We start from the raw sequence: 22,821 nt of genomic DNA, 5'->3' as shown, positions 1-22,821 counted from the left end.
CAACCAACGTACATGCCCTTGACTGGAATCAAACCTGGGACCTTCCAGTCCCCAGACTGACGCTCTATCCACTAAGCCAAACCGGTTTCGGCTAATATTGTATTCTTGCTTTGGGGATGGTAGGAGTTTTTATCTTTTGTACCAAATGTAATGTGATTTCTCATTACAGGAATGTAAAGAGGTCTATGCTTTCTTCTCTCATCAATTACTAGACAGTCTTCAAAAAGCTACACGGTTATCTTTGGACACAATGAAAAGAAGAATATTTGTTGCAAGGCAAGTTGAAAATATGATCTGATAATACTATCTGTAGCAACAGTGCTAATAAGAGCACCGTTTATTAATTTAGAAAATTATAAAATTTAAAATATAACATTGATGACAAGACTATATGAAAACACTAGAGGCCCTTAGTGCATCGGTGGGGTCCTCTCAACTTGGCCTGAGGGGATTGAGCCAAAACCGGCTCTCCAACATCCCTTGAGGGGTCCTAGGCTATGAGAAGGCAGTTCTCGAGTGACACACCCTGGAATTGGGATCTCTCCTCTCTGGTTACAGGTGCATCACTCGAGAACTGCAGTTGCCAAGTCACTGCAGCTTTGCAGCTCCTGCGTTGAGTGTCTGTTCCTTGGTGTTCAGTGCTCATCATAGCTACCGGTCAGAGCGTCTGCCTCCTGGTGGTCATTGTGCATCATAGCTACCGGTTGCCTGTTGCTTAGGGTTTTATACTACCCTGTTTCCCAGAAAATAAGACAGTGTCTTATATTAATTTTTGCTCCCAAAGATGCGCTAGGTCTTATTTTCAGGGGATGTCTTATTTTTCCATGACGAAGAATACGGTACACATTTATTGTTAAATGAAAATAAAGGAAATTTATTACCTGTATACAGTACAGTAGTACAGTAGTTGTCAACACAAACCAGACAAACTGTGAATCCTACAGTATCAAGAATTTACTCATTTATTCAATGACAATCATGTCATCATCTTCTGGAACATCATCATAACAATCTAATTCCTAAATTTCCTGGTGAATTTCTTGTGACTCCATTTCTTTCAGAATCAGTGGGCCAAACCTCTAATGTTTAGCAATAGCATTCTGAGACAGAGCCTGGGGGGGGGGGGGGCTTATTTTCGGGGGATGCCTTATATTTCACTCAGAAGGAAACCTATAAATTGGTCTTATTTTCGGAAGATGTCTTATTTTCGGGGAAACACTGTAGTATATATAGGCTGGAGGCCCAGTGTGCGGATTCGTGCACTGGTGAGGTTCCTTGGCCTGGCCTGTGCCCTCTTACAATCCAGGACCTCTTGAGTATGTCAGAGAGCCAGTTTCAGCCCAATCTCTGCAGACCACCAGTGTACGGATTCATACACTAGGCCTCTAGTATGCATATAAGATCTTTGGTTAATCTCTTCCCATTCTCCCTGCTTCCCCCTCTAGCCCTTCCCTCTGAGATTCATCAGTCTGTTCCATGTTTCCATGACTGTGTGTTGAACATCTGCCCCCTGATGGTCATTGTGCATCATAACTACTGGCTGGTCGCTTAGGCTTTTATATATATAGATAAGGGCAATATTGCAAGAACAGTGATCAAATGAACAACTAGTTCCTGGCAGCCAGACCAAGATGAAAAACACTGAACAGTCCCCTTACTGGTCCTCTCTGGCTCACTCAAAGGTAACTACTATCCTGAACTTGATGTTTGTCATGGTCCTTAGGGTTTACCACATATTTGTATCCCCAATCAATGTGTCATTTAATTTGGCCTGTTTTGGACTATGTTCAGCATTATGTTTTTGAGATTCATCTATGTTGATGTAACTTATTTTACTTCAATATAGTTGAAGCATACATAATCTGAATTCTGTACTATGGGTGATGGCCATTTGGGCTGTTTTTGGTTTGGGCTACTGTGAATGAAACCTTTCTGAACATTCTTGTCCCTGCCTCCTGCTAAGAGTGGAATTATTGGGCCCTGGAGCATGTGCCTGCCTCTCTTTGCCAGGCTAGACCTAGTAGGAGGGTCCCATGGCTCCTCATCCTCACACACAGTTAGTATTGTTCAGTTAAAAAACCTTATGTGAACGGCATCTCATTGGATTTTCAATGATCATTTTCCTAGTGACTGTTGAGGTTGAACACATTTTTATGTTTATGAACCATTTGTGCTTTCTCTTCCTTAAAATTTGTGTTTCCCTTCCCTTCTTTTCCTGAACACTCAAATTATTTATTTACTGGCATATTTCATTAAAGTCTTTAGGTTCTTGTATATTTTTTATCTCACTGGTTGCTTAGTGAGGATAGAATGTGTGAGGGGTAAACTCTCTGATTCTTCATTTTGAGTCTAAAAATGCTTTTGTTTTTGCTCTCTTTCAAGACAAGTTTGGCTAGATAAAATTCTTTTGTTTGTCTCTCAGCACTTGGAAACTACTTCATTTTTTCTGATCTATTTGTTGCTGATGAGCAGTATGCAGTAATTCTAATGGAAGATTGCTTTTTATCTTGGATGTTCTGCAGTTTTCTCTCCCTGTGAGGACATGTCTTTATTTATTCTGATTTGTTCTCAGAGTGCACTTTCTATTTGAGGGCTTATAGCATTCCTTAATTCTGGAAAATCACCAGCAATTTCCTTTGCAGTTATTGCTTCTGGAACATTCTCTCTCATTTTTATTTTTATTTTTTAGGGAGAATGGAAGGGAGAGAGGAAAGGAGGGAAAAGGAGGGAGGGAGGAAGGGAGGGAAGGAGAGAGAGAGAGAGAGAGAGAGAGAGAGAGAGAGAGAGAGAGAGAGAGAGATGTGAGAGGTGAGAGAAAGACACATCCATCATTCCCTGACTGGGGCTGGGAATTGAACTTGTAGCCCAGGCACATGCCTTTGACCAGGAATTGAACCTGCAATCCTTTGGTGCACTGGCCGATGCTCTAACCAGTGAGCCGTACCAGCTAGGTGGTACTTTCTCTTATGGAACTCCTAATAGCTGAACGTTGAATGGATTGACCACATAATTTATTGTTCCAACTAGATCACTTCTTTTTTTGTGTGAGGGACATGATTCAGGTGAAGGGTCAGGACAGACTTAACCCAGACTGTCCTGGGCACACTGGACGTGTGGTCATCTCAAGGGCTGGGGCCTCTCCTCCCCAGCGCCTAACTCCTCTATCATTTAGTTTGTCTTTTTTCATTTCTAGGCTGCATTATGGGCCAGCATCTCTGTATCTAGTATAAAGTGATTTTATCTGCTATCTCTTAAACATTTCAATGAATACTTTTTCTCATCATTTCTGCCTTTTTAGTTGAGCAATTTTAGAAGATAGCCTTCATTTATATCTCTGAACATTCTCATTATACTTACTTTAGAGTTTGTCATACTTCTCTACTTTGACTTTTATCTGGACTGAGTTTCTGGCTCAATTATTGATTTCTTTAATTCCCTTTCTTACTGTTAGAAATAGTCATGCTTGTTGAGATTTTACTTCATATGCCATCTTTGAGCCAGAGATTTTTTGCTTTTGAGTGTTAGTCTCTCCTTCCCTATTTCCTTGTCTGGGAGTTTCGCTTTTGCCTCCACATGACCTTCAGAACCTTGAATACAGAGCCACTCTTATTGGTTCACAGTTATTGCCCCCTGAAGAGGAACTAGAATATGGCAGGTTCAGCTGGGAGTACACAAGAGATCTGGCTTAATCACTTATTGGGGTGCTGGGCCTTTGCTTCTATCACCCCAGGCCTGCATCCTGAAAAACTGTAGCTGCAGACGGTTGTATTTATAACTGGAGGTGTCGTTTCTCACTAATGACAGCATGTATTGCTATGGAAATTTTATATCTACATATATAAAAGGCTAATATGCTAAATGTTCAACTGTCTGACCACCAGGGGACAGATGCTCAATGCAGGAGCTGCCGTGACAAGCACTGGCCATTTACAGGGAAATGACACCATGGAACTGGTTCTCACAAAGCAACACTCTGCTTCCCCCAAGTGGGACACAGGCCACCCAGCCCAGCCCTGAAACTGTGGCTGTGGGCACTGGTTAATGATGTCACATAGCAACACTCAGCTTCCTCTCCCTAGTGACTAGCCTCCTTGGGGTTTCTTCAGCCTAGGGTCACAGCTTGCTTTATATCCAGGTGCAAATATTTTACACTTTAACCAACTGTCTGTGAAGCATTTCCCCATGCCTCATCTCATTTGATGCTCACAGAAATCCTGGAGTAGGTAGATAAGAGACTCAGTGGAATCCTATTTTCTTTTCATTAAGCAGAAAAGGGAGATTTAGAAAGCTTAGAAATTTGACCTGACTGAAAAGAAGTAAGAAATCATGGACCTTGAAAATGACTTTAGGTTTTCTCACTGTGAAGAATATAGTCAAACCTTGATTCAGTTAAATATTTTTACCCTTTGTTCTCCCTGCATGATCTACAATAATAATGTGCTTTGTGTTGATATTTACTGCTGTGTTGCTGATAATTACCTGATAGAGAAGTTGGGGTGCTTCACTGAGCTGGAAAAAAAGTTTAGCTAAATAAGGTCTAATTAAGCAAGTTTATTCTCTCTCTCTATATATAAAAGGCTAAAATGAACAGACATGGGCGATACATATAAAGCTTTCATTGGCACCAATTGCATGAATGTGTTTTGATTTGCCATTGTTGATTGTGAATTTAGTTGACACTTCTATTATAGAGAAAGGGCAAATAGCATTATTAAAATATTTATTCTAGTAATTTCTGTGCTCTAGGCCTCTAGTTTATTATAATTTTGTCTGGGATGGGGACAGATGTCAAGGTAGAGGGAGATAATTTGCAGGCCTGGTATTTGTCACTTACTGTACTTGTGTGTTTGTATGTCTATACTTCTGTCTGAGCATGAGAGATATTGTTTAAAAAGAAATGTTTTTGGAAACTTTGACCAAAAGCCTCCTGTTTAACCCTACAAAAAAAAGCATATTTAGAAGAATACATGAAGGTATATGCTTTTTGTTGGTGAATCTTGTCTAGTATTTGTTACGGAGTTAGGAAAAAAGAATGCTTTTAACACATTATTAAATACTTTTGACTAACAGAACAACATTAAAATACTATAAAATGTATATGAGACTTAATATTTTATTTCCGGAAATATTGTCGCTGTCTTTTTTTTTTTTTTTAGCTCTCTGAAATTTAATTTCATTATAAAAATATTCTCTTCATGTAATATAGTATTTTGAAACTATCTTTATTTTTTAGGATTGAGTGCGATAGCATAGCAAGCTATTTATGAAATTGTAGGTTAAGGTTTATCAGCTAAATGTCCATCTTGTTACAGCCTCTATGGACGAAAGCGGGTAGAAGATGTCATTTCCTTTATAAAAGCAGAAGTACATCTTGCGATTCCTAATGTGGTAAGAATGAGGGAATAGTCAAGTTAACACAAGGATGTTTGGGTAATGTATTTGACAAGGGTTTCACGAGAACTGAACTTTCATTTATGGTAACCTCTTGGTCCTATATATCTTTCTATCTCACCTTCATATTTAACAAAAATAAAAATATTATCGTTAATTCCTGTTATAAAAATTGCTCTGCATGGTGTGCTGAAGTTGAGTCAAGCATCTGGTCAGCCATCAGTTAGCAAGTGTTCTAAAAATCTTGCTTTTTCTTACTTCAAACCTTAAATTACCTAAATACGACCACCGCAAACACACGACCGTGAGGCAAAGCCACTGAGGGTGGCAGAATAGAAAGAGAGAGAGCGTGAGTCTACGCCCTGAGCACCATGGACTTGTGCTTCCTCATGGACCGTCTCTCCCACCACCCGCTGCATCCCGACATGAGGAACTCTGACAGGCGCACGCTGTGAGGTCAGGGTTAGGCCAGGGGGACGGGCTGTGACTCACCCGCTCACATCCCCGAAGTGGCCTCCTGGACACCCAACACACAGTCCACAATTCTTGGCCGCATCCAGCCCCCCTCACGGGGAAAGGGTGACAGATCCTGTGTTTGACCTTCTTGCCTGCAGGGATCGAGAAAGTCCGCATGCAGTCCACACTGCCCTCACATCCCTCTCCTGAAAGCATCCTTTTCTTGGGGGTAGCTGAGGCTTTCCCCACTCAGCGGGGCGGTGAGAAGCAGAGGGACGGATCGCATGTGCCCACAGAACCAGGGCCTCGTTTCTTCTTCCACAGGTGATGGTTCCGAGCTTGGATGACATTCAACAAGCCATTAACCGGATGATCCAGTTAACCCTGGAGGTCAGCAGAGGAGTGGCTCACTGGGGGCAGCAGCCCACCCGGCCCATGAAGAATCTCAAGCTCAGTTCCAGCCGCACCACTGACCCGGCCTATACAAGCGCAGGAAGACAGATGAAGCGGGAAGAAAGTAAGAACCCTACATCTCAGATCCATAGATTCTCTGAATTACAATGTGCAAGTGCTCTTCTCGGACTCTTCCTGGGTTCAACAGCGTGTAGATATTTTTAAAAGTATTTTTTATATGTTTATTTGTTAAGTTTTGTATTTAAAAACTAGTCTTTTCCATCCTCCACTTTTTTAAAAGATACATTTTAATTGGTATTAGAGAGAGGGATAGAGAGATAAGAACATTGATGAGAGATATATCAATTGGCTGCCTCCTGCATGCTCCCTACTGGGGACGTGCCCACAACCCAGGCATGTGTCCTTGGCCAGAATCAAACCTGGGACCCTTCAGTCTGCAGGCTGATGCTTTATCCACTGAGTCAAATCAGCAAGGACATATCTTACATTATTATTAACTACAGTCACCATGCTACATGAGGCCTCCAGAACTTATTCATCTTATAATTGAAAGTTTATATCCTTTTCCTCCAACCTTGACTCTGGTAACTACTGTTCTACTCTCTGTTACTATGATTTAAAAAAAAAACTTTTTTTATACAATAAAATGCTTTCATTGTAAATATTTTCAGCCTTAAAAAGAAGGAAATTCTTTTATTTGTGACAACATGGGTAAATCCAGAGGGCATTATGCTAAGTGAAATAAGCCAGACACCGAAGGAAAATATTGGATAATCTCATTTATGTGTGGAATCTAAAAAAATGTCAAATGATTTTTCTGAAAATATTCTACCTCCTTCGGTAACCAGGGAAATGCCAATTCAACATAAGGCACCATGTGAGTTACAGACCCCAGGCCAGCTTTCCGTGTTGCATAAACACTCCTCTCTCAGCTCACCTCTGTGGTCTCATGGGGCATGCCCTATAACCAGCTAATAGAGGACAAACACAAGGTCAGGCTAGGCCTATGGTGCATTGGCTTGATGTTTTGGTGTGAGTCTAAATGCACTAGAGCCTACTCAGGAGTGGCCCTTAAGGACTGTGAGAGGGGGAGTTTCCCCATGGGCAGAACTTCAAGCAGGGGGAAGTGATCTGAAGCGAAGGTATCCATGAACTCATGGGCAGTGATGATGGCTGGACAAGTTGTGCAGGTCCTAGCAAGACCAACATGGGAAATTGCAAGGAGGTCTGAGGGGAAAAGCCGGCGAATGAATCTATGAATCTATGGGTTTATGAATATACAAACTTAGTGATGGGGCTAGGAATGAATCCAGAGGAGAGGACTGGAATCCAATTGTTTTTGAGTTTTAGCCCATTAGTCTATTATTGTAGCAGGCCAAATGTAAAGCTAAAAACCATAAGGTGCAAGAATCTTTCGACTTATCAACAACTTTGCAAATAAGAATTCTATTCTCTGCCATATTATCAACTAAGTGTGATGGTAGAATAAAGACATTTTCGGACATTGACTGTCTTAAAAATTTTACTCAGTGCACCCTTCTCCACAAAGTTGCTGCACCCTTTCAAAATGAGAAAATAAGGTAAAGAAAAAAGAGAAGAAGACATGAGATGTAGGAACCAGGAGTGAAATGCAGCAGGGAGCTGAAGGGAATTCCCAGGTGGATGATAAAGGATGAGTACACAGGGACACATGTAGTCTAAAATAGAGGGCCACCGGTGTAACTCAAGAGATAGACAAGTGTCCACTGCTCTCGCCATGGTGCCTGGTGCCATTGTACTGCCTTTTAACTTGAAGACTGAATGCCCGGGTGAACCTGGTCCATACTCTTGTCTGTGCTTGCCTGCTTTCACCATGTGCTGACAAAGTCGCTGCTCTACTCGCATTACTAGGTCAGTGGTCGGCAATCTCATTAGTCAACAGAGCCAAATATCAACAGTACAACGATTGAAATTTCTTTTGAGAGCCACATTTAAAAAAAAATATATTTTATTGATTTTATACAGAGAGGAAGGGAGAGAGATAGAGAGTTAGAAACATCGATGAGAGAGTCATCGATCAGCTGCCTCTTGCACACCCCCTACCGGGGATATGCCCGCAACCAAGGTACATGCCCTTGACCGGAATCGAACCCCGGACCCTTCAGTCCCCAAGCCGACGCTCTATCCATTGAGCCAAACCGGTCCCGGCTGAGAGCCACATTTTTTTAACTTAAATTTCTTCTAACGCCACTTCTTCAAAATAGACTCGCCCAGGCCATGGTATTTTGTGGAAGAGCCACACTCAAGAGGCCAAAGAGCCGCATGTGGCCCGTGAGCTGCAGTTTGCTGACCACTGCCCTAGGTCAGGTGAAGCTGGGGTCACTCTGAAGTGACAGTGCCTTTGGCCTGCTACTGAGAACTGGGAAATGTGATCCAGGAGAATACGGAGTGGCCCGCTGTCCTGGCCCTATTCCTGCTGGACATCCATTACTTGGCTCATAAACACAGCCCTGCCAGGTGCCCTGATTGCGATGAGTCCTGTATTATCTCTATGCCATTAGACTCATGATCCTATGCCAGGGCTTCCTCCAAAGGGCTGTCATCAGCCTGCAGGAAGCTGCAGGCGGGCTAGACCCAGAGACCAGCTTCTTTTCTCCTGACAGTCTCCATCTAATAGCATGAACATTAATGTGTTTTTTTTTTTAAGTATATTTTATTGATTTTTTTACAGAAAGGAAGGAGGAGGGATAGAGTGTTAGAAACATTGATGGGAGAGAAACATCGATCAGCTGCCTCCTACACACCCCCCACTGGAGATGTGCCCGCAACCAAAGTACATGCCCTTGACCGGAATCGAACCTGGGACCCTTGAGTCTGCAGGCTGAAGCTCTATCCACTGAGCCAAACCAGCTAGGGCGAGCATTAATGTTTTTATTTCACAGCTGCGTGTGTCCTTTGGCTCAGTTTTTTTTCTTTTTTCTTTTTTTTTTTTTTTTTTAAATCAAACAAGATATTGTTTAGAGATAAATACACTGGTTTATCTTCAAAGAAAATTCAGGAGAGTGGTTAGTTACCTCTGGGGTAAAGGAATGTGATTGGAGAGAGGCCCAGAGAGGATTACTGGTATTTTGGTATTTTCTTCTTAACCTGGTGCTGAGTACATTGAAATGTGGACTCTATGCTACCAGCTTTTAAGAGAAAAAGCTCAAAATCTGGACTTTTGTGTGAAATGTCATGATTTTTAATTGTTAACAGCTGTTTTAAAAGGGAAGGCACTGTTTGAGTCAAGCAATAGTATCTGCATGGTCTCGGATGGAGGATACTTGAAGATTTCCATTGACCAAGAGATGCTTATAGTGGTGGTTAGTAGTGATTGGGTAAGCTCCATGTACCAGCTGCTTAACTGAAGATGGACATACGTTGTCTAATTTCATTCTCACAAGTATCTCCATGAGTAGTAAATAACATGCCTAAGGTTATGTGGGTAATAAATGCAGTGCCTCTTCTTTAACCACCATACTATTTTGGAAGGTAGCAGTTTCAACTTTTTTGACCTTTTCTTATAGGTCTTTAAATTTGTTTGTTTGTTTGTTTGTTTGTTTGTTTTTGGCGGGCATTAACTAGTGTCTTTCAGTTATCTCCTCTGAAAAACACAGTTTTTCCACATTAAAGAAATCTAGACATTAAAATATTTTTTAATATTTTTATTGATTTTTTGAGAGAGAGAGAGAGAGAGGGAGGGAGGGAGGGAGGGAGAAAGGAAGGAAGGAAGGGAGGAAGGGAGAGAGAGAGAGAGAGAGAGAGAGAGAGAGAGAGATCAATGTGAGAGCAGAGCATGGATGGGCTGCAGCTGGGGGATGTGCCCTGACTGGGAATCAATCCAGCAACCTTGAGATTCACAGAATGACACTCAACCAATTTAGCCAAGCTGGCCAAGGCTCAAAAATAGTTTAATAAGACACAATAGTTTAGTAAGAATAAGTTAAGAGCTTAGTTGGTTGAGAGTCATCCCGTGCACAGAAAGGTTGCCAGTTGGAATTCTGGTCAGGGCACATACCTGGGTTGCAGGCTCATTCCCTAGTCAGGGGCATGCTAGAGGCGGCCGATCCATGTTTTGCTCTTGCATGGATGTCTCTCTCTCTTTCTCTCTCTCTCTCTCTCCCTTCCTCCTCCTCCTCCTCATCCTCATCCTCTTCCTCCTCCCTTCCCTTCTCTCTGAAAAATCAATAAAAAGATTTTTTAAAAAAGAAGTGAAGTTAGCAAGAGAATACTTCTTAATTACTTAGAGGGGGAATCTTTAAAATAATATTGAAATTGATATAATATTTAAAGTTGTATAGACATTGACCATATTTTCAAAAATCTGTTTTCAGGATCTTTTGAAGAAGTAATTCCTGCGAGGAAGCTGAAGAATTTTTACCCAGGTGTAGCAGAACACAAGGATATTTCCAAGCTGGTCCTCCTCCTTTCTTCCTCGGTAAATTCTCTAAGGAAGGCGGCCCACGAGGCCCTGCAGGACTTTCAAAAATACAAGACGCTCTGGACAGAGGACCGAGACGTGAAAGTGAAGGTGCATTTTGCTACTTGTGACGCAATTGGGGTTTGATTTGTTTGTGTGAAGGAGCACTAAGCTAACATCAGTGATAATGACAGGAACTCATGAGCAGAGGTCAATAACCTATAAAATGCCAAGCACCTAACCCATTGTGTCCTGTCATTCTCACAGTGACAATCTGAGGCCCAGGCAGATTTCGTTTAATTTGGGTGAACAGTTGAGGACCAGTCAAGTTTAGACCGTGCAGGGGCCAGGCACTCAGGGTGTGCATACCTCCAGAGGCTCCGCTGTAGTTTTGGTTAGGCTCCAAGAAACTTGAGAACTCTGAACAGCCATTCATGACTTCTGAGGCCCTCCCTTCCACCACTCTCTTCCACTTAGTTCACCTCGTCTTGGTCTGTTCACATCGTAGTACAGACCAGTGTAAAAGTACCTAAGTAAGTGCAGTGTTCTAATGGAACTACTTACGTAGAGGATTGATACTTTTTATGTGAAGGATTTAATTTGGAGAAGAATCTAAAGCTAAAGAAAACACTGATTTTTTTTTTCCCCCCTCAGGAATTTTTGGCTAACAACCCCTCTCTGACTGAGATCAGGTCAGAAATTCTGCACTACGCCACTTTTGAACAGGAGATTGACGAGCTGAAGCCTGTCATCATTGTAGGAGCACTTGAATTGCATACAGGTATTTAAAAATATTACGTAAAATATCGGTATTTTCACACGAAGCATTCCTTAATTTAGAAGCAGTCATTAAGCTACCTTGCTACAATAAAATAAATGTTAAATATTTCTGGACCACCAGTATTGTTCATATATGTGCTACATATAGTATGTATGTGATATGATATTATATATATATATATATATATATACACACACACACACACACACACACACACACACACACACGTACATATTTTTCGGACCATAAGACGCACCAGTTTTTAGAGAAGGGAAATGAAGAAAAAAAGATTCTAAAACAAATAGTGTCCTAAAATATTTTATGTGCATTAAAACCCAACATCACAGTCATAAACACATGTAATCAACCCTGTAAAGTAAACAGCAGCATTTAGAACCATTTTAGAGCTGGGCAAGCACACAGAGACCACACAGAGCCGGGCAAGTAAAAAAACTTTTTTTTTAAAGTATATGTGTAGGCTATATTTGGACCATAAGACGCAGGGACTTTTCCCCCCCACTTCTGGGGGAAAAAAAGTGTGTCTTATGGTCCGAAAAATACGGTAATATTATATCACCGTGGCTTAACACACTTAATCTGCAGCACTGTTCCTCGATTGGCAGTCCAACAGCTAAGAGTATAAGGTGGAAGTTTTCATGAGGAGGGGTTGTGTACCTGAGCTAGGAGTCAAACAGTTCGAAGTCTCCTGAAAAGTTAATTGAGAGAGTCATCCCATGCACAGAAAGAATCAGAGTATCAAAGGGTGATGAAGCAACCACTTAATGTCTGAAACAAAAGCCCAAAGTGACTTTAGTGCTTCCTGAAGTGAGGAAGAGCTAGGCTGGCCGGGCACAGAGCTCCCTGAAGAGCAGACTGGAGGTCTCCTGTTGAGGGCCTAAAGAGTTTACATCATCTGTAGAAGGATGCTTGCTTGGGTAATATTATTGCTGATTGGTTGGCACTCAGAGGCGGGAGTATTGAGTATGTTCATCTTGATTGGTGGACATTCAGAAGAGAGGGGCTGACACTGACTTGCAAAAGTATGTGAACTAAGGTGAATTGGTCTATGGTTGTGATGGCTACTTATTGACATGGTTACAGAGGTACAATCATTTTCGCCTTAAGTTTGTGAGATAATTATTCTCAGAAAATATTTGAATGACCTATTTTGCATCAACTAAACACTTTAGGTAGGTTTTCACATCTATGCTCAAGGAATCAGTGTAACAGTGGCTCTCAAATTTAACTACCAATGTTACTTGACCCCTTTTCTCCTGATGTAGACAGTACCCACCTCATGAACTATTCTATTTTTTAAATATATTTATTGATGTTTTACAGAGAGGAAGAGAGAGGGATAGAGAGTTAGAAACTTCGATGAGAGAGAATCATTGATCAGCTGCCTCTTGCACCCCTCCCACTGGAGATGTGCCCACAACCAAGGCATATCCCTTGACCGGAATAGAACCTGGGATCTCTTAGTCTGCAGACCGATGCTCTATCCACTGAGCCAAACTGGTTTTGGCATGAACTATTTTATATAAGCTTAGCATAATACCTGGCAAATAGTTAATGTCCAATAAATATTATATACTACTAGAGGCCAGGTGCACAAAATTCATGCACTGGGGGTGGGGGGTGTCCCTCAGCCCAGCCTGTACCCTCTCCAATCTGGGACATTGCTCTCACAATCCAGGACTGCTGCCTGCCAGCCTGATCACCCCCTAACCACTCCCCTGCCAGCCTGATCAGTGCCTAATTGCTCCCCTGCCAGCCTGATTGCCGCATCTGTCCTCTCCTATAGGCTCAGTCCCCCCCAGCTGCCCTCCCCTGCAGGCCTGATCGCCCCAAACTGCTCTTCCCTGCCAGCCTGGTTGCCTCCAACTGCCCTCCCCTGCTGGCCTGATCCCCCTCAACTGTCCTCCCCTGCAGGCCTGGTCCTCCCCAACTAGCCTTCTCTGTTGGCCCAATCACTCATAACTGCCATCCCCTGCTGGCTTGGTCGCCCCTAACTGCCCTCCCCTGCTGGCCTGATTGTCCACAACTACCCTCCCCTGCCAGCCATCTTGTGGTGTCCATCTTTAACCGCATGGGGCAGCCATCTTGTGTGAGGGTATGAGGGTCAATTTGCATATTACTTCTTCATTATATAAAATTATATCTACAAAGAAGGGACTTAATTTGGAGAAAAATCACAAATACTTGAGGGGATTATTTAGCTAGAAACAAACTATATATCAAGAGCAATAATTACAAGAACTTCGGTAATATTTTGGAAACTGTACTCTACCTATTATTTTAATGTTCTATTTGTTCCCTTGTTGTGGTTAGCACTATGATCCTTAATACAAAAATTAACTGTAGCACAGTGTTCTAGTTGTCCAGGTACTTGCTCTTAGAGAGAGAAACTAAAAATGGGATAGGTGGAAATAATTATAAAGAAAGGGGAAGGTAAGCTGAATCCCTGTGGCCCGAGGAAAAGGAGAAAAGAGGCCCAGGACCTTATGAAATAGCATCTCATAGCCTCAGCCAGAAGCTGACCCTGTGTGTGCTCTCAGGGTACACTTTCTTCTGCTTCCTAATCCTCTCAGTATAAGTGTTAGGAGTTGAGAGGGGAGAGGTTATGTCTCCAATTTGGCAGGGCTAGGGAGTTTAGGGTACCAAGTGGAGGAAGAGGAATGAGTAAGGATAAAGAAGGTAGAGTTGACTAGTTAGGACTGTTTTGTTTTTAAGGAACAGAAACCTACTTGAGCTATGTTGAAGGGAGAAAAGGTATATCCCAGAATCCAAGGTGCCACTGGGCTTTCGGAATGGACCAGAACCAGGAACAGTAGAGGAAGCTGAGGAAATCCTTTCTCTCTGACTCTCATTTCTTCTTCCCTCTGTGCATGACTTTTTCTGCTCTCCAGTCAAGGGGGCTCCCCTTAAGTCTTATTTCAAACTCTCAAGAATGGACTCTGATTAGTACATGAAAAGTCAAGACTGACTGGGACAATCAGCAAGGCCCAGATTCAGGGTCAGGTTATACATATTCTCTAGCCATGTGAATGAGGTAGGAAGTGTAATAACAGGCAGGTTTGGCAGACAAAACAAAACAAAACAAAACAAAACAAAATAAAAAACATTATACTGTACTGTGTAGGGTTACCTAGAAGAAAAGGAGGTGATGCGTGAGGGTCAGAAACAGCAAGTTTCATGTTGGACAGTGTTAGAAGTAACTTTTGAAATTCTTCTTCATAGACTTTAGTGTCCTCATGCACAACTTAGCTTACTCCATGGGAACAGGAATTAAATCTTCAAAACTGAGCAACCTTACAGCACATTCAAGTGGAACTAACTACTTTTGAAGTGCTCAGTAGCCATATGTGACTAGTGACTGTTACATGGGACAGAGCAGTTATAGATGCTCAGATTACACATAAAATGAATCATTTCAGAATGTCAGTTGTATTCTATTTTGATCTTTTTTTTTTGTCTTCACCAGAGCCAATGAAATTGGCCTTATCAATTGAGGCTAAGGCATGGAAGATGTTACTCTGTCGATACCTGAATGAAGAATACAAAAAGAAAATGTCAGACATGATAGCATTCATTAATGATTATTTGAAAAAGTTATCTAGACCTATTCGTGATTTAGATGATGTCAGGTTTGCAATGGAAGCCTTGAGTTGTATCCGTGATAATGAAATTCAAATGGACATGACGTTGGGACCAATTGAAGTAAGAAATGATTGCATTTTTCATTTTAAAGTGCTATTAAAAAATAGAGAGACACTAAAAATTGATTCTGTTACCATATTTCATTATGTCATGGTACAGTCTGTCTATTTCTGATGTTGATTTCTTTGGAGGTATTTTGACAACTACCATCAGTGAACAGTAAACAAAGGAATATTGGTACATTAATAATGCTGCACTGGACTAGACAGTGTTCATTTTTTTATGCTGGCGCTGACCTTTTACAGAAGGGAGTGGTTGCCCTGCCTCACACCAGTCCTAACATGTTAGGCAAGTTCTCCAAATACCTTTGTCTTTCCTTAGAAACCCGGCCTAGGTCTCACTCAGGGCCGGTGGCACCCATGGGCAGCACGGTGTGAGTGATACACTTAGGCTTACTGGTAAGCTGCTGGAATTAAGATGAGCAGATGTTTTAAGGGAAGAGTACTGTATTCACTTTCTTTTGCTAATACAATAAATGACCATAAACTCAACGGCTTAGAACAACTCAGATTTATCATCTCAGCTTTCTAGAGCTCAGTGATCTGAGCATAGGTCCATCGGGGTGTCAGCAAGGCCGTGTTTCTTCTGGAGGCTCACAGGAAGAAGCCATTCAGGTCCTAGAGGCTGGCAGCAGTCTTGGCTCACGCGCCTTCCAGCAGTGGCATCTCTCTTGCTCTGTTGCTGTCCTCACGCCTCTGACTCCTGTTCTCCTGCCTCCACCTTACCCTGGTGTGGACCTTATGATTACACTGGGCCCACACAGTCAACCCAGGATAATCTCGAAGGATGATTAAGTTGCTTAACTTAATTACACCTGCAAAGCCCCTTATGTCCTTTAAGGTAACGTAATCACAGGTTCCAGAGATTAGAATGTGGACAATTTTGGGGAGAACATTGTTTTTTGTCTACCATAAGGGTTTTATGACTAATATTTAGAAGTCATGGCTCATGGTGATAAAAAAAAAAGTCAGACTTTTAATTCATTTTATTATTGTTTTTAAATTCTCTATAGACAATGCACTCTTTCATTGCCTGCAATACCTGGAGAACTGGCATTTCCACTGCCTCCTTTTGGTACCCAATCTCATGGCTGAGCAGAGCTTTCATATTTTTATATATATTTCAGAGAGGAAGGGAGAGGGAGAGAGACATAGAAACATCAGTGATGAGAGGGAATTATCCGTTGGCCGACTCCTGCACACCCCTCACTGGGGATCGAGCCCACAACCTGGGCATGTGCCCTGATGGGATCAAACTGTAACCTCCTGGTTCATAGATTGATTCTCAACCACAGAGCCACGCCAGCCAGGCTGAGCATAGCTTTCTTGATCCCATTTAGAGTTTATGCTTTTTGGTAGTTAATAAACTTCATACCATTTCTACTTCTTTAAATTTTAATATTTGGGATTTTGGATACTAACCACCCATTCCTCAAGATTTAGCAAATCACCATACCATTTCCCCCCTGACTTCAGAAGCTCAATTCTTTAATATAAATTCTTTTGGTAAAGCCAGTTGCCAATCCATTTCTTTAATCATTCAAGTTTCATCATCATTTTGTTCCATTCTTTATGTAGCCAACTCATATTTTAATAGAGCACAAGACAGTATTTTGCATGGTGTCAACACAAGATCAAGTCAGAGAAAGAAGCAGAAAATGATTCTAGGGATGTTTCCTAGGGTTGATCTCTGTGTGATCTGCCTACAGCTCCAACAGAATCACCTAGGCACTCACTACATGCAGGTTTCAGGGTCTCAGAGTTAAGTTAACACCAATGTCAGTGAGACTCTAGAGGCGCTTCTTTACAAGGTTAGTATTGGAAACAAGTCTCCTGGAGCGTACTGTTTGCTAAGACGGAGGAATATGTTTCTAGAAAGCATCTAAATCATTTGACAGTTGCTTCCCTTGTGATGTTTCTGAACTCACCCTCACTCCACAGGAAGCCTATGCTATTCTAAACAGATTTGAAGTTGAAGTAACCAAAGAAGAATCAGAAGCAGTGGATACCTTGAGATATTCCTTCAACAAATTGCAGAGCAAATCTGTAAGTACAAACGTAACTCTTATTTTTCACTTATCTTATGTAATTCTTTATTTTCTCACCACAGCTTCTGGCAACCACAACTCTACTTTCTATGTATGGATTTGCCTTTTCTGGATATATAATATAGATAGAATCATACACTGTGTAGTCTTTTGCCACCAGCTTCCTTCACTTAGCATAATATTTTCAAGGTTAATTTGTATTGTCTTATGTACCAGTACTTTATTTTCTTGATGGCTAATGATGTTGAGCATCTTTTCATGTGCTTTTCAGCCATTTGTATACATTCTTTGGAGAAATGTGTATTTGAATCCATTGTTTTTAAAATTGGGTTATTTCTTTATTTTTGAGTTATGAGTTCTTTATATATTTTGGATATAAGTCCTTTACCAAAGGATTTGAAAATATTTCCTCTCATTCTATGGATTGTCTTTTCACTTTCTTTATAGTGTCTTTTGAAGTAAAAGGTTTTAATTTTGAAGAAGTCCTATTTTGGAGAAGTCCAACTGGCATAATTTTTATTTTTTTGCTCGTGTTTTTGGTATCATATCTAGAAATCATTGCCTAATCCAGGATTACTACTATGTTTTTGTTTTTTAAAAAAATATATATTTTATTGATTTTCTTACAGAGAGAAAAGGAGAGAGATAGAGAGCTAGAAACGTCGATGAGAGAGAAACATCGACCAGCTGCCTCTTGCACCCCCCTACCGGGGATGTGCCCGCAACCAATGTACATGCCCTTGGCCGGAATCGAACCCGGGACCCTTCAGTCCGCAGACCGACACTCACCGCTGAGCCAAACCTGTTTCGGCTACTCTGTTTTTTTAAGAAGAGAGATTTATAATTTTTTAGCCCTTACATTTAGATCTCTGAATCATTTTGAATTAATTTTTTTCTGTGTTGTGAGTTTTGGTCCAGCTTGATGCAAAAGATGTAGCTATCCAGTTGTCTCAGTGCCATTTGTTGAAAATTCTATTCTTTCAATGAAGCACCCTGTTGACCATCAGTTGACCCTAAGTGGAAGGGTTTATTTCTGAACTCTCAATCTATTCTGTTGTTCATATGTGTACTCCTATGCCAGTACCATACTGTCTTAATTATTTAGCTTTGTACTTTTTTTTTTTTTTTTTAAATTGTGGTAAAATACACATACCTTAAAATTTACCATCTTAACAATTTTTAAGTATATACAGTTCAGTGGTGGTAAGTATATTTACATTGTTGTGCAGTGAATCTCCAGAACTTTTTCATCATATAAAACTGTAACTCTATATGCATTAACCAGCAACTCCTTATTCTCCCTTCCTTCAGCCCCTGTCATTCTACTTGCTATCTCTATGCATTTGACTACTGTAGGTACCCTGAAAGTGGAATCATTCAATATTTGTCTTTTTGTGACTGGCTAATTTCAGTTAGTATAAGGTCTTCAAGGTTCACCCATGTTATAGCATGTGTGAGAAATTCTTTCCTTGTCAAGTCTGAATAATATTGCATTATATACGTAGTACCACAGTTTATTGACTTGCTTCCACTTTTTGGCTATTATGAATTATGTTGCTATGAACCTGGGGTATGAATAGCTCATTGAGACCCTACTTTCAATTTTTTGGATCTCTATTCAGCAATATAATTCTATTTTAATTTTAATATAATTCCATTTTTAATTAATAATTCTGTTTTTCATAGCGGCTGCACCATTTTACATCCTCACCAACAGTGCACATGTTCCACATCCTTGCCAACACTAGTTACTTTCTGTTTCCTTAGTAGTAGGTATCCTAATGGGTGAGGTGGTATCTATTGTGCTTTTGATGTGCATTTCCCTAATGATACATGATATATGAAATGAGCATTTTTTCATATACTTATTGACCATTTCTGTATCTTCTTTGAAGAAATGTCCACTCAAATTGTTTACCTATTTTTTAATTGGGTGGGTTGTTTGTTGTTGAGTTGTAGGAGTATTTTTATATGTTCTGGATATTAACTACTTATCAGATATATAATTTGCAATTATTTTCTCCCATTCTGTAGTTTGCCTGTTCACTCTGTTGATTGTGTCCTTACAATCCTTTTTATTTCTGTAAGCTAGGTGGTGCTGTCCTGCCTTTCATTCCTAGCTTTAGTAATTTGAGTCCTTTCTCCTTTATTCTTGGTTTGTCTAGGTAAAAGTTTATCAATGTTATTGATCTTTCAAAGATGAAACTTCAGATTTGTTGATTATTCTCTATTGTTTTTGTAATCTCTATATCCTTTACTTGTGTTCTATTTTTAAAATTATTTCTTTCCTTCTGCTTGCTATGGGTTTAGTTTTCTCTACTTGCCTACTTTGTTAAGGTAGATGGTTAGTTACTGATTGGAGATTTTTAATGTATGCACTTATAAGTATATATTTCTCTCTAAACATTTTTGAAATAGGTAAATATCTACATACCACAAATTAGACATTAAAAAACTCCAAGGGAGTGTTCAGATTCTTTAAATATACTGAAATTTTATATTAAATATTAATTAAATGAACAGTGGCTTAATATTTCTTGTGTACAGAAAGATTTGTCACTGAGGTTGAAGCAAGACATAGTAGCAAGGGCATAGAGCTGAAAATGGGGTCATGACTTGGGATTCCATCCCTGCTGTCAGCCGATTGGGTTATCATATGCAAGCTAATGATCTTTGTTTCTAAATTTCTTTATGTGGTCACTTAAAATTTTTATATATGGTTATGAGGCTCACTTGAGGTAATGTATATAAAATATTTTTATGTTTATGTTTATTTACATTCATGTTAAGTATTAATTAATATGCTTGTTTTGAAAAATGTTTGCTGGTTAGTCAGGAGAGTGAGTCTCAGGAAAGAAGTGGGAAACACTCCAGCTTTCTCTTGTTCAATGGAAATAATTCGTGTGAATTGTTCTATCTCTTTAACTGTTGGTGTTAAACCCACTGACCCATCCTCTGGCCAGTTTTCTCAGTAGTTAGAGCATTAGCCTTCACACTGAAGGGTTGAGGGTTCAGTTCCCCATCAAGGACATGTACCTGGGTTGCAGGCTCGATCCACAACCTCAGTTGGGGTGCACGCAGGAGATAACCAATCTATGTGTCTCTCCCATATCGATGCTTTTCTCTCTCTCTCTCTATTCCCGCCCCCCCCCCCCCCCCCGGCACATACACACACAGTCTGCCCTCCCTTCCACTCTCTAAAAAAATCAATGGAAAAAATATCCTTGGATGAGGATTAACAAAATAATAGAAAAAATAAAAATAAACTCACTGACCTGCCCTTTAGTAGAGGTAGCCAATTCCATACTAAAGTCATCATTAAACCTTAAGTAGTATATGTTCCAACCAAGATAGAGGCTATTGTTGAGAGCAGTTAAGGGCAGGGGCCTTGGAACCCCACTGCCAGGTTTTGAATCTTGACCTTACTTCATACGGGTGCTGGGACCTTAAAGAAATTACTTAACCTCTCTGTGCCTCAGTTTTCTCACTTGTTAAATAGGTTTAATATTAATATTTTCCACACAGGGTTGTTGTGAGGATTAAATGAGATAACACATAAAGAGCCTGGTGGATAATAAGCATGAATTAAGTGGTATTATGATTAAAAGTTTAAGCAGAAGCTTTGAAGACTATTGTGGAAGACATTTGCTATATTATTTTTTTTTTATACCCAGAGTAATATCACTATTCTTTTAGGGAACAGCTCCAACCACTGCAACCATGTGAACCTACTAGTGATTGCTAATTCGTGACCTTGAGCTGGCCCCAGAGACAGTATGTGACCCAGACTGGGCCCATAGAAGTAACTGTTTGCTGGGCTACAGTGATGGCCTGAGATAGATCAGCCAGAAACTAACTTCCCTAACCTCAGTGAGAGAAGATGTCTTGGGTCATGAACTAGGATGATTTGAATTTTCAATTAGTGCACTTGGATTATTTATTTCTATGTTTTTTGTTTGTTTGTTTGTTTTTACTTAAAAAAAACATTGCAGAGATGTCTTTGTTCTTATGTGATATCTGTGGGGCGACAGACTTGCTGGAATAGAATTGTAGTTTTCAGTTAATACATTACTTTCACTCTCACATGGAGTATTCTTTTTTGTTCTAGGTTTCTGTACAAGATGAACTAGTTCAAGTGCAGCCACAGTTTAAAAGTAATCTCCTTGAGTCTGTGGAGGTTTTCCGTGAGGATGTATTTAACTTTGCAGAATCATATGAACTGGTAATTTCAACATTTGCATGGTCTGTGTTATTTGCTGGTATGTTTATATAAGTGAAAGTTATAGACACCAAGAAATACACTGTGATTTGTACATTGCACGTAAGAGAGTATATTTGCATATTCACACTGATCGAAAAGGGAAGCATGTTTTATAGAGTTAGGAAAAAGATTTACCTGAATTTAAACATCCTGGAAGGAACAAAGAGTCTGGTTTTGCCCATTCTTAGGCCAGAATCTCATAATGGAAAATGTAATACGGTTATTGAAAGGCTCTAAGAAATTGTAAATGCCCTAATACCAGGGTATTACCCCTTCTCCCCCCCACCCCCACCCCTAACTTTTAGAAAACTTAGAGTCACTGAAAAGAAATAATAAATGTCATATTTGGTCAGTCCCACAAGCTGTTCAATTTGCAATAGTGACTGATAGTAGTCGATCTCCAGATGTTAAACTCGGAAGTTGGATGTATCTTTCCCTTTCAGTGATCACAGCAGATCTGGATTCATAATAGATTTAAGCCTTTAGTGCTACTTATATAACACTTTCTTTTGTACATACATGTTCCGAACTTATCTCTTTAGTTGTATTAGTCAACATTTGACCGCCCACTCATTCTGTTATACTGGGAATCTGGTCTGCTATTTTGCCCACCCATAACATTCATGATGGTACAGACTCTCTGGGGTCCTTTTTGCAACTATTTTCTGGCTCATGCCAACAGAGACTGCCCACTGCTTCTTCCAAGCATCAACCTGTGTGCGTGTCTGTTTCCATGTGGAGCTGAAGAGCTATGGAAAGGAGGCTGCTTCCAGCAGCATCACTTCTAAGCGAGATGGAACAGCTGTGGTGGGACAAATGTCATACAGGATGAAATCTTGTCACCTTTTTAAAAAGAGGAGACCACAGAGACACATGTGATAGGGGATCCTGCACAAGTTCCTGGAACAGAACACAGACTTTAGTGGGAAAACTGAATAAAGTCTACTTAATAGTCTTGTACCAATTTTAATGTTCAGTTTTGACAAATGTACCATGTTAACATGGTGGGAAGCTGAGTAAAGGGTATGTGAGAGTTCTCTTTGCAACTTTCCTGTAAGTCTTCAATTAAGAAAAAAAAAATAGCATCTGTTTATTCTAACAAGTCAAACCAAATGAGAAGTATTAGGATCGTCCCAATGTAAAAATGAATGAAAGTTGGAGTGATGCAATGTTCCAAAGTTAATTGTGTTTATGGTTACACAACTCCATTAAGTAAAAAAAATATTGAATTGTACATATCTCAAAACTGTTACAAAAAATAAATGAAAAATTCATGTACAGGAAAAAATTACACCATTTAAATTTAAAATACT

The 22,821-nt window shown here is 40.3% G+C and overlaps 1 protein-coding gene across 1 annotated transcript in view; it reads left to right on the top strand.

Moving 5' to 3' along the window:
- The window catches only part of DNAH8 (dynein axonemal heavy chain 8), a 263,341-nt gene that overhangs the window by 71,013 nt on the left and 169,507 nt on the right, over positions 1-22,821 (top strand). The window contains exons 23-30 of the mRNA XM_036414990.2: positions 170-276; positions 5,313-5,388; positions 6,172-6,364; positions 10,614-10,810; positions 11,354-11,480; positions 14,965-15,200; positions 17,141-17,245; positions 21,356-21,469. Of these exons, the coding sequence (XP_036270883.2) occupies positions 170-276; positions 5,313-5,388; positions 6,172-6,364; positions 10,614-10,810; positions 11,354-11,480; positions 14,965-15,200; positions 17,141-17,245; positions 21,356-21,469 (1,155 nt within the window). The remainder of the gene's footprint in view (positions 1-169; positions 277-5,312; positions 5,389-6,171; positions 6,365-10,613; positions 10,811-11,353; positions 11,481-14,964; positions 15,201-17,140; positions 17,246-21,355; positions 21,470-22,821) is intronic.

Source organism: Pipistrellus kuhlii, unplaced genomic scaffold (genome assembly GCF_014108245.1).
Source record: "Pipistrellus kuhlii isolate mPipKuh1 unplaced genomic scaffold, mPipKuh1.p scaffold_m20_p_5, whole genome shotgun sequence".
NCBI lineage: Eukaryota > Metazoa > Chordata > Mammalia > Chiroptera > Vespertilionidae > Pipistrellus > Pipistrellus kuhlii.
This window is presented reverse-complemented; position numbering and strand designations above follow the sequence as displayed.